This window comes from Acomys minous (genome assembly GCF_964271855.1).
Source record: "Acomys minous genome assembly, chromosome: 10".
Lineage (NCBI taxonomy): Eukaryota > Metazoa > Chordata > Mammalia > Rodentia > Muridae > Acomys > Acomys minous.
In genome coordinates this window covers 6,579,419-6,594,802 of record NC_140491.1, presented here as the reverse complement: position 1 = coordinate 6,594,802, position 15,384 = coordinate 6,579,419, and the positions used below count along the sequence as shown (strand labels likewise).

The 15,384-nt window shown below is 40.9% G+C and overlaps 1 protein-coding gene across 4 annotated transcripts in view; it reads left to right on the top strand.

Annotated features, from left to right (window-relative positions):
* The window catches only part of UBE2K (ubiquitin conjugating enzyme E2 K), a 56,770-nt gene that overhangs the window by 31,412 nt on the left and 9,974 nt on the right, over window positions 1-15,384 (top strand). For all 4 annotated transcript variants that reach the window (XM_084797611.1, XM_084797610.1, XM_084797608.1 and 1 more), the window contains one exon: window positions 9,123-9,205. In XM_084797611.1, the coding sequence (XP_084653737.1) occupies window positions 9,123-9,205 (83 nt within the window). The remainder of the gene's footprint in view (window positions 1-9,122; window positions 9,206-15,384) is intronic.

Here is a 15,384-nt window from a genome sequence, read left to right as displayed (position 1 = left end):
AAAAATTACTTTCTGCTAGGTATAGTGGCACACGCCTGTAATCCCAGCAGTCAGGAGGCAGAGGCAGGCGGATCGCTGTGCGTTTGAGGCCAGCCTGGTCTACAAAGTGAGTCTAGGACAGCCAAGGCTACACAGAGAAATCTGTCTCGAAAAACAACCAAACTAAACCAACCAACCAAACAGAAAGCACTTTCTTTGCTAATGGTATGGAAATTCCTTATCCTGTCAGTTACAACTTCCTACAGCTGGCGCTCAGTTTTCTTCTCTGTCAGTCTTATCCTTTCATTCATATTTGGGTCTCATTTCTCAGCCTGGTTATTTGTAGTTGGTAGGTAGATGCTTACTGTTGTGTGTCTTCTGCTGCCCTCACTTGAATCTTTATCCATATTATTTGAAATTCTAGTTTTCTTTTGAGCTATGGGTAAAGTAATACGTCTTTGTAAATTGTGCCCAACAAATACTTCATTTTCAGCTCGCATATTAAAAACTAATAGATTTTTTTGTTTGATCTGTCTATCTAGGATCTCACTATGTTGACCAGGCTGTCCTCGAATTCACAAAAATCTGCCTGCCTCTGCCTCCTGAGTAATAGGTGTAAAGGCATCAGTCACCATGCCCAGTTAAGAGCCTAATACATTTCTTTCTTCTTTCTATTTATTTATAATTGTGCACCTCTGTGTAAATATGTACACATGAAGTGCAGATTCTTGAAGATTCCAGAGGAGAACTCAAGTCCCCTAGAGCTAGGTTGTGAGTGGTTATGAGCTTCCTCACATGGGTACTGGATGGGTCCTTTGCCAGAGCACCAAGCTTCTCCCTTTTGAGTCAGGGTTCCTCTGTGGAGCCTTGGCAGTCCTGGAGTCACTTTGTAGACCAGGCTGGCCTTGAAGTCACAGCGATCCACCTGCCTCTGCCTCCTGAGTGCTGAGATTAAAGGCGTGCGCCACCACTGCTTGGCGCCAAGCATTCTTTTTAAATGTTTTATATATATATAAACATTTTAAAGAACATGTGAGTGTTTTGCTTGCATATGTCTGTGCACCATGTGCATGTGTGCCTGCAGAATCCCCAGTAGGGCATCCCTTGGAACTGGAGTTACAGGTAATTTTAAGGTGCCATGTCGTAGCTGGAGATTGGAGTGGCTGGGAAAAGATGAGTGTGCTCCTAATCTCCAAGCCCTCTCTATAGCTCTCCATTGTTCACTGTTAACCTCTGAGCTGATTCTGCACCCTCCCCTGCCCCCCCCCCCCCATTTTTTTTTTAAACTTTGAGACAAGGTCTTACTGTATAGCTTGATGTGCTTGGCACTCCCTGTGTGTATCATGTGGCTTCAACTCCCAGAGACCCATGTGCCTCTGCCTCCCGAGTGCTGGGTTTAAAGGCATGCATCAGCATGTTTGCCTTGTATTTTTTTTGTGTGTGTGTCTGTATGTGTACATGTGTGTACATATTTGTATACATATAACACCACATTTGGCTTATGCTGGGGATCAAACCCAGGGCTCTCTGCATTCGAGGCAAGAACTCTAGAGCTACATCCTCAGGCCCCATTTTTAGATGGATTATTCAGCAGTATTAAATATATTCACATTTTATGTAACCATAAGCCGCTACTCCACACTTTTTCATTTTTCTAAAACAAAATATATGTTCATTAATCAGCATTTTGTAGTTACTTACTCTCAGCTTTTGAAAAACCACTGTTTAGCTGGGTGTGGTGGCACATGCCTTTAACCCCAGCTCAAGGGAGACAGAGGCAAGTGAATCTGAGTTCCAGGCCAACCTGGTCCAGGACCTATAGAGTTTCATAATAGAGGAGGTCCTGCCCAATTAACACAATCCCCCCATCCTCCCCAAAGCAAAGCCTTCGTTTTCCCCCCAGTGTCTGTGAATTTGACTGTTCTGGGTGCGTTGTATAAGCCAAGTCACATACTATTTGCCCCTTGGCATCTGCCCTTAGCCTTTTCTTGCCTTTGTTCATCCATGTTGTAACATGTCAGAATTTCCTTCCTTTTTAATGTTCAGTGTTTCCTTTACTGCGTGTACGTACTCCACCTTGTTTATTTATTCATCTAAGTGGAGCTTAAAATTTATTTTACTATTTATTGTGTATGCAAAACACTCTGTAAATGCAAGTGGGCCAAGGTCCACACACTGATGTTTGTTAAAGGACAAACTGAGAGTTGTTTTTCTTTTTCTTTTTTTGATTTTTCCCAACAAGGTTTCTTTGTGTGTAGCCTTGGATGTCCTGGACTCACTTTGTAGACCGGACTGGCTTTGATCTCAGAGATTTCCCTGCATCTGCCTCCCAAATGCTGGCATTACAAGCTTGGTTTTCTACCACTTGGGGCCCAAGGATCAAACAAATTGTAGGACTTCATTTAGTAAGAAGTTTGGTTTGTCCTCTGAGCCATCTGGTTAGTACCTGGTTGTTTTGCTTGTTTGAGACAGTGTCCCACTATCTAGCCTGGACTGACCTGGAACTCAGAGACCTGCCTGTCTTTGTCTTCTGAGTGCTTAGAGTAAAGATGCATGCTAATGTGCCCAGTGGCTTTTTGTTTTTGCAAAGGGCTTTCCCTGTGTTGCTTGTACTAGTCTTGAAATTCTAGACTCAAGCAATATTCCTACTTCAGCCTCTGGATATGGTTTATTGTATTTTTTTTCCCCAAATAGAAAAGGAAGGAAGAAGCAAGCTTTATATAGCCACTGCATTTTCTGTGTTAGAAGGTGACAGTGACAAATGACATTTGTCTGTGCTAAGATTTTTAAAAGATTTATTTCCACTCTAATGGTGCGGAAAATTGGGCTGAGAGGTTAGCTACTCCAGACTCTGAGATTTTGGTAGTCTGTATGTTAGGTTATTGAGCTGACTGTCTTTCTGTGATCCTGTTTGGGAGGATTAAGAGCAAAGTATCACATCCCCTGCTCTTGTGTGTGCACCTGCGTGTTTGAGTCAGAGTCAGGTCTTCATGCTTTTGCAGTAGATGCCTTTCACCACTGTCCCGTGTTCTCAGCCCTTTGCTTTCCTTTTCTTTTTTCTTTTCTTCTCCTCCTCCTCCTGCTTCTCCTGTTCTTCCTTTTCCTCCTCCTCCTTCTTTTTTTCTTTTTATGGTTTTTCCAGACAGAGTTTCTCTGCGTAGCCTCAGCTGTCCTGGACTCACTTTGTAGACCAGGCTGGCCTCGAACTCACAGAGATCTGTCTGCCTCCGCCTCCCAAGTGCTAGGATTACAGGTGTGCACCACCACACCCGGCTTGCTTTCATTTTCTTTTTTCTTTTTGTTACATTCTGGTTTAATAGGAGACCTTGTACCTATTAGGCAAATACTCTTCCCCACGGTTGTTGTTGTTTCTTCTTCTTCTTCCTCCTCCTTTTCTTTCTTTCTTTCTTTCTTTCTTTCTTTCTTTCTTTCTTTCTTTCTTTCTTTCTTTCTTTTTTTTTTCCTGGTCTTTGGTTTTTGGACTTTGTAGCCTTAGCTGTCCTATACTCACTTGGTAGACTGGCCTCAGACTCACAGTAATTCGCCTGCTTCTGCCTCCCCCAGTACTGGGATTGCAGGAGTGTGTAACTGTGCCCAGCTCAGGGTTTCTTCTTGAGGCAATAAAAAAAATAAATTTGAAATTAGATACTGGTGGGCAGTATGAGCAACTCAGTACTGGACTAGCCAGTATAGCAGTTTGAGCATTTGCAAAGCATGTGTCAGGTTGTTTGATTACTAATGTCTACTAAGCGAGTGGTTATATAACCATACAAGTTGGGTAATCTTTAACATGTAATTTAGGGTCTTAGAAATGGCAAGCAAGCAGTCTTACCATTGAACCCAGCTGTACATATTAATGGAATGATACTTTGCCTCTGGTTTGTAAAGGCTACAAAGGAATTGCATAGCCATGCCTTTTCTTAATCACAGAAGAGCCCTGCTACCTATAGTTTCTCCTGTGGCCAATCACAATTATGTGTGTCAAATGGAAACATCTACAAGTATTTCCTAATTTAGAAGTAACTTTTATATAATACATTGTTATAAGTGTTCTATTATGTTAACAATTGTTTACTGTGCTTTATGTATTGGACTTTATTATAAGTGTGTAATCGATAGAAAATAAAGTATCCAGTAGCTAGAGAGATGGCTCAGTGGCTTAAGAGCATTTGTTCTTGCAGAGGACCAGTTGTTTGTTGAGACAGGGTTTCTCTATGTCTTGGCTGTCCTGTACTCTCTTTGTAGACCAGGCTGGTCTCTAACTCATAGTGATCCTCCTGCCTCTGCTTCCCTGAGTGCTAGGATAAAAGGCGTGTACCACCACCACCTGGCCAGAGAACCAATTTCTGATTCCAGCATTCACATAGTGGCACACAGCTATATGTAATTGCAGTTCCAGGGTTTGCAACACCCTCTTTTGTCCTTCATGGGCACATACATACATATAGGCAGAACACTCATACATACAAAATAAAAATTTTTTGTCTTGTTTTTTTGAGCCTGATGTCACTATGTATCCCTGGCTGTCCTAGAAATCACTCTGTAGATCAGGCTTGCCTTGAACTTATCTGTCTCTGCCTCCTGTGTCACCTCATTTTTTTTTAAAGACCAAAGTAGTACAGTATTCAGTGCTGTGAGATTTTGCACATTTGTATGGGCTTGCAGGGTAAGCAGAGCCCTGTACTATATACCAGAAATTTGAGAAAACATTGACTAATTTATCCTAAAATGGAGATTTTTTTGTTTGTTTGTTTCCATCTCAAATCATTGACAAATTCCATTTCAAGTCACTGACTAAAGGAGCAGAAAACCATCTATGGATCAAAAGGAATAGAAGGACTTGAGATCCCCAGTGCTCTTCCTAGAGTCAGTTGTACTAAATATATTCTTTTTGTTTTCTTTTCTTTTGTTTTGTTTCGAGACAGAGTTTCTCTGTGTAGCCTTGGCTTTCCTGGTCTCACCTTGTAGACCAGGATGGCCTGGAACTCACAGCGATCTCCCTGCCTCTGCCTCCCAGAGTGCTGGGATTACAGACATGCATGCCACCACTGCCAAGCCATAACATATTTTTAATATATGAAATAAGTAGTATTTGCTTCAACTTTTTTCCTTTTATGTGTATGGGTGTTTTATCTGCATGTATGTATGTGCAACACATGTATATAGTGCCCTTGGAAGTCAGAAGAGGGTCTATATCCCCTGGGACTGGAGTGAGAAATAGTTGGGAGGGGCTGGGGAGATGGCTCAGTGATAAAGAGCACTGGCTGCCCTTCCAGAGGTTCTGGCTGTGAGTCCCAGTACCCACAAGGTGGCTTACAACTGTCTGTAGCTCTGGTTCCCGGGGATCCCAAGCCACCTTTGGGTTCACAGACATACATACATGTACACAAAGCATCCTTATACATTGAAATAAGCAAAAAAGATCTGAGCCTTTGATGACTTTCTTTAAATACAATTCATTAAAAAAGAAACATGGGAGTTCAAGGCCAGCCTGGTCTATACCAGTGAGTCCAGGACAGCCAAGGCTACACAGAGAAACCTTGTCTTGAAAAAACAGCAAACCCCAGACCCCCTCTTCCCCCCAAAATAAACAGTCATTGGGTGTTCAGAATTGAACCCAGGTCCTCTAGGAGAATGACCAGTTCTATTAACCACTGAGCCATTTCTCCAGCTGTGAAATTGTATATTAAGTACCAATCTTTAATGAGCAGGCCTGCTTGTTTTAAATAATATAGCATTTTCTTTTATATAAATGAAGTCTTTTTCATTACGGAGTAAATATAATATCCTTATGTTTTTCTCCACCAAACTTAATGGTGGAACTGTAAGCTTGCATCTAACATGCAGTAGGACTGTAGTGTTTGCTGACTGAGAGTGAGGGGAATGAGACTGCACGCTGGAGATTGCTGATGTGAGCTGCTCATATGGTGTCTCTTTCATTCCTGTCTCCTGACAAGCTTTCTCTGCACATGTAGTGTTCAGATTTGTGTGTAGCAGTTGAATATCACTTATAGCTGGTGAGTTTAGAATTTCTCACATGGTGCTGTTACTATTTTTTAAAGTAAAAATAATGAGACTTGAATTGCTTTTATTAGTGTGCCATTGTACTAGAGTATTATAAATCAACTTTTTTTGTTTTTGTTTTTTGAGACAGAGTTTCTCTGTAAAACATCCTTGGATGTCTTGGAGGTCACTCTGTGGACTAGCCTGCCCTCAAAATCATAGAGATCCGCCTTTATCTCCCAAGTGCTGGGATTAAATGTGTGCACTACTACAGCTGTCCTCACTTAAATTGTTTTCATTAGAATGCAACTCAAAAAAGAATATTCTGTCATTGTACTGTTCTCTGAAATTAAAATTATTGTGTGTTTATGCTGTGGTGTACCTGTGGAGATCAGGGGACAACTTCCACCTTTCCATGGGTCATGGGAATTTGGACAGGTTTTCAGGCCACACAACACAAGTGGCCCCCCCCCCCCCCCCCCCGAGTCCCACACACAGGCTGTGGATGTCATGTTTTAGCACTTTGGGATCCAAGGCAGATGTGAATTCTAGGGCAGTCACTGTTGTTAGTGTGACCAAAACAACAAAAACCAATAAATAAAAACCGAGATGGTATGAAAAGGGTTCTGAGAGCAAGAAAGAAGCTGGGTATGGTGGCTCACGCCTTTAATCGTGCTCCGGAGGCAGAGGCAGATCCAGTCCCTGTGAGTTCAAGGCCAGCCTGGTCTACAATGACCCTGTCTTGAAAAACTTAAAAAAACAAAGAAAAGAAAAGAGAAAGAGATGAGGGTTTGTCCTTTTATATACTCCTGGGTAGGGCAATTCTAGTGGCAGGTAGGTAATGACATCATAGGTTGCTAGGCAGACTGGGGCAGGATGCTAAGCTGTTCATGTTGGTGTTATAGAGATACAGCTTTCTCTGCCTCCCAAGTGGGCAATGTATGGATGTTTATATGTCTTTCCATATAAATCATGCTTGCCTGGAACTCTCAGCCATCTACCTGCTTCTTCCTCCCAAGTGCTAGGATAAAAGCATGTGTCATAACATCTGGCATGTGTTTTTGTTTTTTCAGAGTGTCAGGTAACCTCCGTAGGCCTAGAACTGCACACAGTTCATGTTGACCTTCAGATAATGATCCTCCTGTTACAGCCTCTGAAATGCCGATGTTCTGAGCTGTGCCACCTACCTGGCTCAGGTTTTTACTTCATCCCTGCCAATCTTTTTTTTAAGTTTAAAGTTTTTGTTCTCTTAGTTTAGGAATTATAAAAATGGTAGAAAGTGTTGCTATATAATGGATATTAGGTGGGTCTAGAGCAGTGGCAAGCCTGTGGCTGCTTACAGGTGACCTACGGCCTGGGAAGGCAGAGCAAGAAAGGAGGAGGCCGAGGATAAAGGCAGTAGGACAAAAAGAAAGAGGCCATGGAATGCTGGTGTGCGCAGCAAGGTCTTAGCAGTCTGTCACTGCTGTACCAGTAGATGATCACTGAGCCTCCTCTTGAAACAGTTGTTTTTATTTGACCATCTAAATTCAAAACTATTTGTAACAGGAAATTATAATGTCACTATAAGGATTAATAATTTCATTGGTCCAGTTAATTTATAATGTACAGATGACTGTCCCTTTAAAAACAAGATACAAGCCGGGCGTGGTGGCGCACGCCTTTAATCCTAGCACTCAGGAGGCAGAGGCGGGCGGATCACTGTGAGTTCAAGGCCAGCCTGGTCTACAAAGTGAGTCCAGGACAGCCAGGGATACACAGAGAAACCCTGTCTCAAAAAACCAAAAAAAAATAAAAAATAAAAATAAAAAAAATAAAAACAAGATACAGTGCTTTGCAGTATAGCTCACTCGTAGAGACCCTGCCTCTAGTACTCCCTGGGTCCTACATTGGGACGCAGCACCATGGCTTCATACTCCCTGCAAGGACAAGATGAGTTAACATGTCCTGAGATCATTTACGTAAACTACTCTTTTTGGTACCTCTAGGAGTAATTTAAAACCCTGTGTCACAGAAGCTTGTCAGGGTAGTGCTGCTTTAAAATCTCTCCACCTAAGCCGGGCGTGGTGGCGCACGCCTTTAATCCCAGCACTTGGGAGGCAGAGGTAGGTGGATCGCTGTGAGTTCGAGGCCAGCCTGGTCTACAAAGTGAGTCCAGGATGGCCAAGGCTACACAGAGAGACCCTGTCTCGAAAAACCAAAACCAAAACAAAAACAAAAACAAAAAAATCTCTCCACCCAGGAGGCTGAGACAGGAGGATCCTGTGTTTGAGGTCATTATCTTAAAACAAAGCAAAACACTCAAAAATACTTGATATTATTTCATTCTTGTTGCAAAGGCTGACACACTTTAGTATTACAGAAGAGCTGGGTGTGGTGGAACCAGAGTCCACAGGCAGGCACGGCTCTTGAGTTTAAGCTGAGGCCAGCGTGACCTGTGTAGTGAGCTCCACATCTATCAGGGAAACATAGAGAGGCTTTCTCCCAGAATAAGTCAACCAAAATTGCAGAGCATTATGCTTTCCTTGAGTTACTGCTGTGAATGCCAGTGATTATTTGATGTCTTTATAAGTTTAACTTATTGAATGGAAAATTGTGCATATTTGTGTTCACATATCTTAAAAATGATTGTTGTAGGGCTAGAGAGGTGGTTCAGGAGTTAAAAGCCCTTGTTCCTACAGATGACTTGAGCTCAGTTCTAGTACCCATGTTAGGTCCTTGAAAAGTTAGAACCTTTAGTACATCCATTTCTTTAAAAAAATCTGTTTTGCACCTTTCCTCACACTTGGGTAGGTATCATTTAATGATTCTATTTGGTTTTACTTACTATTTTAATGGGTTTTAGTCTGTTTCATTTCTCATTTCTAGTGTAATACTACGTATAGTGTAAACATCTGATAATTGTTAGTGTTTGATTGTAGAGTATACAGTAAAAACTTAAAACGTGTCATTAACATTTCTTCTACTGAATACTTTGCTTTCTATATGCTTCCTTGGAAAAAATAATGACAAAAGTATCATTTATCTTGGGATACCATTTTCTTCTAGCTGTATTTTACCTTGTTGGTGGGTTTTGTTTTTTGTTTTTTGTTTTTTTTCTTCCTTGTTACTTGAAATCTCAAGTGTTCTTTATATTCTAGGTCCGGTTTATCACTAAAATATGGCACCCTAATATTAGTTCCGTCACAGGGGCTATTTGTTTGGATATCCTGAAAGATCAATGGTAAGAGATCTCTAAATTTGCTCTCTCTTCTCTGTCTCATAGAACCAAGGCTATGAATGTTAAGTGTGTTAGTTACCCCAAAACCATGAGTTACACTTTAGGAAATAGTTTATAAAGTCAATAGTTGGAAGTGTATTTTTATTGAGATCATGATAGCTCTTTAAATGGACATTTTAAAATATATGTAATATTGCTGGGCGGTGGTGGTGCACGCCTTTAATCCTAGCACTTGGGAGGCAGAGGTAGGTGGATTGCTGTGAGTTCAAGGCCAGCCTGGTATGCAAAGGACTCCAGGACAGCTAAGGTTAACACAGAGAAACCCTGTCTCAAAAAACAAAAAAACAAAAACAAAAAGAAAGAAAGGTAATATCAAATGCTAATTTTAAATTTTAAAAATCCTGGATTTAAATTTTTATTTTGGTAAATTTCTCTTTTTGTTATCTCAGGAAGGTGTTTGTAATAGACTAAAAATTTAAGTTGAAGCAGTTATCTTTCAGATGAATTATGGGCAAAAGTTGTTCAAAGTTGTATTGATGGAACACTGCTAAGGTTCTCAGGTGTAACAGGTACTTTTTTGTAAGTGATATTCTTTTACTTATGATATCTTTCACTTCATTTGCCTCATTTATTTTATTTACATACTTTTGGTTTTGATTTTTTGAGTAGGAGTGTGTGTGTGTGTGCGCGCACACGCACGCGCACACATGCCACTGTGCACTATGGAGGTCAGAAAACAACCTGCAGGAGTCTATACACTGCCCTTTGTGGATCTCAGCATTGAGCTCATGGTAGCAAGCTGTCATGGTGGAAAGCAGCAAGCACTTTCACCTGCTGAACCAATTCACTGGTGTGTGTACACACACACACACACACACACACACACACACACACACACACACACACACACACACACACTTTTTTCCTTTTAAGGGAGGTTTTGTTGTGCAGCCCAAGCTAAGCTTTGAACTCAGCTTTTCCTGCCTTACCCTTCAGAGCACTGGGACTGTACAAGCAGATTTGTCACTCCTAGTGGCATTTGAGTATTTTAAGAGTTCTTGTTCTTAAGTGGGGTGAGGGTGTGGGGTGTGTGGGGGTGGGAGGGTGTGGTGCATGCTTTTAATCTCAGCACTTAGGAGACAGAGGCAGGCAGATCCACTGTGAGTTCAAGACCAGCCTGGTCTACAAATCGAGTCTAGGGCAGCAGAGGCTACACAGAGAAACCCTGTCTTGAAAAACAAAACAAAACAAAAAAACCAACCAGAGCAAGCAAGCAGCCCTTTTTTATAGCCTTCAAATTTAAATCCCCCTTCTTCCAATTGGTTGGCTGTGTGGCTATGAACAGATTGTGCCTTTTAGTTTTCTCATTTTTTGAGAGGAAGTTAATGAAGTAAACATTGGCCTGAGAGAACTAATAAGTTGGTTCGTGTAATATTTTTAGAATGAAGCTGGTATGTTTTAGCATTAATTAATCTGGTGTTATATGTAGATTTAGCCATAAAATGTTCTTACTCATACTTAGCACATAATCTTATTAATGGAAAAACTGTGTCCAGAATTATAAAATGGGTTCGAGTAAGGCAGGTCACACTTGTAAATTCAGTGCTTAGGAGGCTGAGTTTTGATGATTTGAAGTTTGCACTACATTGTGAAACCTGCCTTGAAAGGGGAAAAAGAAAAGTATGTGATATCACCAAATAAATGGAAACAGTGCCGTTGGGAACCCTGATGCTACAGAAATCATGTATCTGTGCTCATATATTCAAACTGTGTGTCTTAATTCCTTAAGGAAAAGAACACCCATAGCGGAGTGATGACATTTCACATATGAATAGAATTCATGAATAGAGTATCATTAGTTACTATGAGTAGGATTACTGTTTTGATTTCTTTTTGTCTCAAGTTTCTTGATTTATTTTAGAATATACTTTTATTTTCTATGATAGTCACTCTTTGATTTTTGACCTTTATGCTAGCTTATGAAAAGTCAAGGCTTCAGGTTTTTTCTAAAACAGTATATTCACAGCTCCTATAACTTCATGACTCATTGATGTCAGTGTATATTTGCACAGTTGGATTTGTTCAGTGTCATTTGCTTCCAAGACATCCACTCTGCTTTCCTTTCCTGTTTCCATAGCCTGCTTGTCTCCTTGGCCTTTGCACATGAGAGTGCTGCAGGGGTCAGTTCCTGAAACCCTGGTGCATGTGTGCACATGTAAGAGCATAGAGCATGAAGATAACTCTGCAGTCGGACCCTGTCACCACTGTCAGACTTGTCAAGCTTTGGTACCCATTGTTTCTGCCCACTGGGCCACCTTGTCAGCGCATAAGTGTTTTCCTCACACTTCACGTTTTTGTTGATGTCTACTTATCAGTATTTGAATTACAGAATGAACATTTTTTAAAAAGTTATTTATTTAATAAATATACAGTATTATGTTTTCATGTGTGCCTGCACGTCAGAAGAGGGCACCAGATCTCATTATAGATGGTTGTGAGCTACTATGTGGTTGCTGGGAATTGCACTGAGGACTCTTGGAAGAGCAGACAGTGCCCTTAACCTCTGAGCTGTCTCTCCAGCCCCAGAATGAACATTTTAAGTGTGTTAGAAGTGTCCACCTGCTTTTCCTGGGTGGTGCGCACTTAAAAAAAAAAAAATCTCAGCATTCAGGACGCAGAGCAGGGATGCTCAGCAGTGAAAACACTGGCTGCTCTTCCATAGAACTCAGGCTGGAATGGTGTAGTACCATGGCTTTTGATGCCCTCTTCTGGCTTGGGGAGCATTTGGCTCACTCATGGCACAGATAAACTTAGCTGTTTTCTATAGTCTTCCTCTTTTAAGCTCTTAGCAGTTACACATCTGTTCAGTTGCTTAGGTGGAAGTCTCATCGTGGTGGTCCTTGATTTTCTTTTCTATTTTTAAATTGAAACATGGTCTCACTATTTAGCCTTTAACTAGCCTGGAGCTCATTTTGTAGACCAAGCTGTCCTCCAAACTCACTGAGATCTGTCTGTCTTTGCCTCCCAAGTGCTGCAGTTAAAGGTATGCACCACCACGTGATTTTTCTTTCTTCTGTTGTTGTATTACCCTGTCTACAAATATGATGATAGAACTTGCACCTCACAACCAGCTTCCCTATTAGCACTTTGATCCATAGTCTGCATTACTTTTTGTCTGAATGATTAAAGCAGCCTGTCCCCTCCCAGACTCTGACTTGGCTATGCTTTGCTCATGGTGCACAGGAGCCCTCTCCTTCCACCGTAGGGGTCCTGGGCATTAAACTCAGGAGGTTAAGCTCTGTGGCAGGCTCCATTTGTACTTCCCTCCTTCCCTCCCTCTTCTCTCCCTTTGTGTTTGGTTTTGTTTTGGGGTGTGTGTGTGTGTTTTGAGATAGGATTTCTCTATGTTATCTTGACTATCCTGGACTCACTTTGTAGACCAGGCTGGCCTCAAACTCACAGAGATCCACCTGCCTCTGCCTCCTGATTGCTGGGATTAAAGGCATGCACCACCACGCCCGGCTTGTTCTCTCCCTTTGTATGCCTTGCTGGTGACTGAGCTTTGGATCTCTTGTCAGGCCAGTGCCATACTATTTGATCTTTAACCCCAGCCCTCAGAAAACCTTTGGGAGTGATGACTTCCTCATAACCATCTAATTAATAAAGACCAGCGTATTTTGGCATGTTTGAGATTTACTACTGGGGGTGTGGGTGGTGTGTAAGCAAGTGTGTCAGCCCACCATGGAAGTGAGAGGGAGTGGGCTCTTTGCTTCCAGGCATAGAATTTAGTTCCCAGGCTTGTAACACAAGGTCCTTTGTCTGCTCAGCTGTCTTGCTGTCCGCAAACCAGTAAGTTTTGATAATTCATATTCCTATTTGAACTCTGTAATTTATAAAGCAGAATTTATTACATGTATGAAATCATGGAAAGCTCAGTAAAGTATGGATTTAATCAGCACTTGTGACAATGAATAGAATATAAGAGTTTTTTCAGTTACTTAATTTTTCACATTAAAATTTATGTTTTAAGGATCAACATAAAACAATAAAAATGTGTATTTATTCCACTAAAAATAAAGTTTCTGTACTCTTTAGGGTTGGCCAAGTAGGCTTTGTTTGATATTTGCAGCAGTTATGTCAAAGTGTCATTGAGTATCATTGGTTAGTATTGTACTTCTTATTTATATATTTTTTAGCTATTTACTTAATTTATTTCTCTGTATTTATTTTTCTAGGCAAAGTCTTATTTCTCTATGTATTTATTTGTTTTTCTAGGCAAAGTCTCACTGTATAGACCAGGCTATCCTGAAACTCAGGATCTGCCTGCCTCTATGTCCTTAGTGTTGGAACTTAGAGTGCACCACCACACTTGGCTAGTATTACTTTTAAAAAGTTGAAACTTCATATTTTGAGGATTTCATGTATGTATACATAGAAATATGATTATATATTCATTTTCAGTTTTCCCCTTCCAACTCCCTGACCACCCTTGCCATGTTTTCCCAATTTTTATTCTTCCTCATTAATTTATCAATCCATTCATTTGGTTTGTTTTTGTTTTTGTTTCTGTTTTTTTCTCTTCGAGACAGAAAGCCAGAACTAGTTGTTGGATATCATACTATCACTGTCAACTGCTTTTGAAACAGGGTCTCTCTCTCTCTCTGAACATGGTTGCTTTTATAACCTTGATAATTAACAGTTCCACTTGACTACTCTAGGTTTTAAAAAGTGGTAGGAGAATAGAATGTCCCTTTTCTGTGCCATGTGCAACTTAGAGATGAAATTGTTAATTTTCTCTTATGGTTCTGGAAGGCAACAGTCCATAATGGTGGAACCAAATGGCAACAGGTAGCCAGAGCAGCAGCTTATCACTCTTTAGAGTACCAGACAATAGAGTGAGCTGGGCGTCAGGAGGCTGTAGAAGCCACTCCCTGTGCCTGTACCCTCCACAAGGTGCTGCGTTCTAAACGACACAGAATCTTCCCGAGCAGTGCTCAGCTGGGGACCAGGTGTTCAGATACAGGAGACTGTGCAGGACAGTGTTCATTCAGACCAGCAGAACAAATGGGCAAGCGCGCGGGCTCGAGTCTTCCTCCTTAGCCATGCTAAGCATAGTGTGTATTCAGCCCAGACTCTTCTCCCTGGAGTCCTTGTCTCCTTTCTTGGCAGTGTCTCACATTTCCATGTGCACAGGGTCATTAACCTTTGAGGCCCACTTTGGTGGTGTGTGCTGGAGCTACTGCGTCCTTAGTGGCAGATGGCCCTTGGTCTGGTATCCGTTCTGCCCAAATTGGAAAGGAGTATCCTGAGTGATTGTGAGAAAGGGACACATTGCTTCATCCCGTCTATTTTTTAGTGTGTGGTTGAATTATTTAAGTTACGTATACCTTATGCAAACAATTTCCAGAAGTTTTTTTTTTGTATCCTAAAGGATAAAACTGTAAATTTGAATACTCTGATTGCCTTACATTAGAATCATAAATAACTTGATATTATGTGTTTGACTTATTGTAATTCACATAATTTTAAGGTTTACCAGTGTGGTAGCATTGTACATGTCACAGATTACATTTTAAAGCAAAATAATTAAAATTAAAATATTTTGTTTTTCCATTCATCCATCAATGCTAACTGCTTCTACATTTGGGCACTTGTTTATGTATGAGACTTTTGAGTGTGAGTGTGTGGGTGACTGTTGATATCTCTGCTTTTACTTCTTTGCCTTTCTTTCCAGAAGGACTTATGGCTTATAGTAGCTGGTTCATACATATCTTGATTTAATTTTTTGAGGCACTCCCATACGGTCTCTACTAAAAGTGAATGAGAGTTAGAGTTCCTATACATCTTTACTAGCAGCTCTCATCTTCTGTTTTGACATTATGTATGTATGTATGTATGTATGTATGTATCTATCTATCTATCTATCTTATTGTTGTTGTTGCTTTTTTTTTTTCTTTTCTGTTTCTATAGAGAGGTCACGGTCTGTCTGTGTAACTCTAGCTGTCCTAAAACTTGCTATGTACATAAATCAGGGTGGAAAGTTACCATTCCCAGCCTGCAGTAGCCATCTTAGTCTGGTTTTGTTTTCCCTTTCCTTAGTGACTATATTTTTCATGTGCCTAACAGGTGGTATTCTATTTCTCTTTGGAGAAATACCACCAAAAGGCAAATGTGTGATCTGT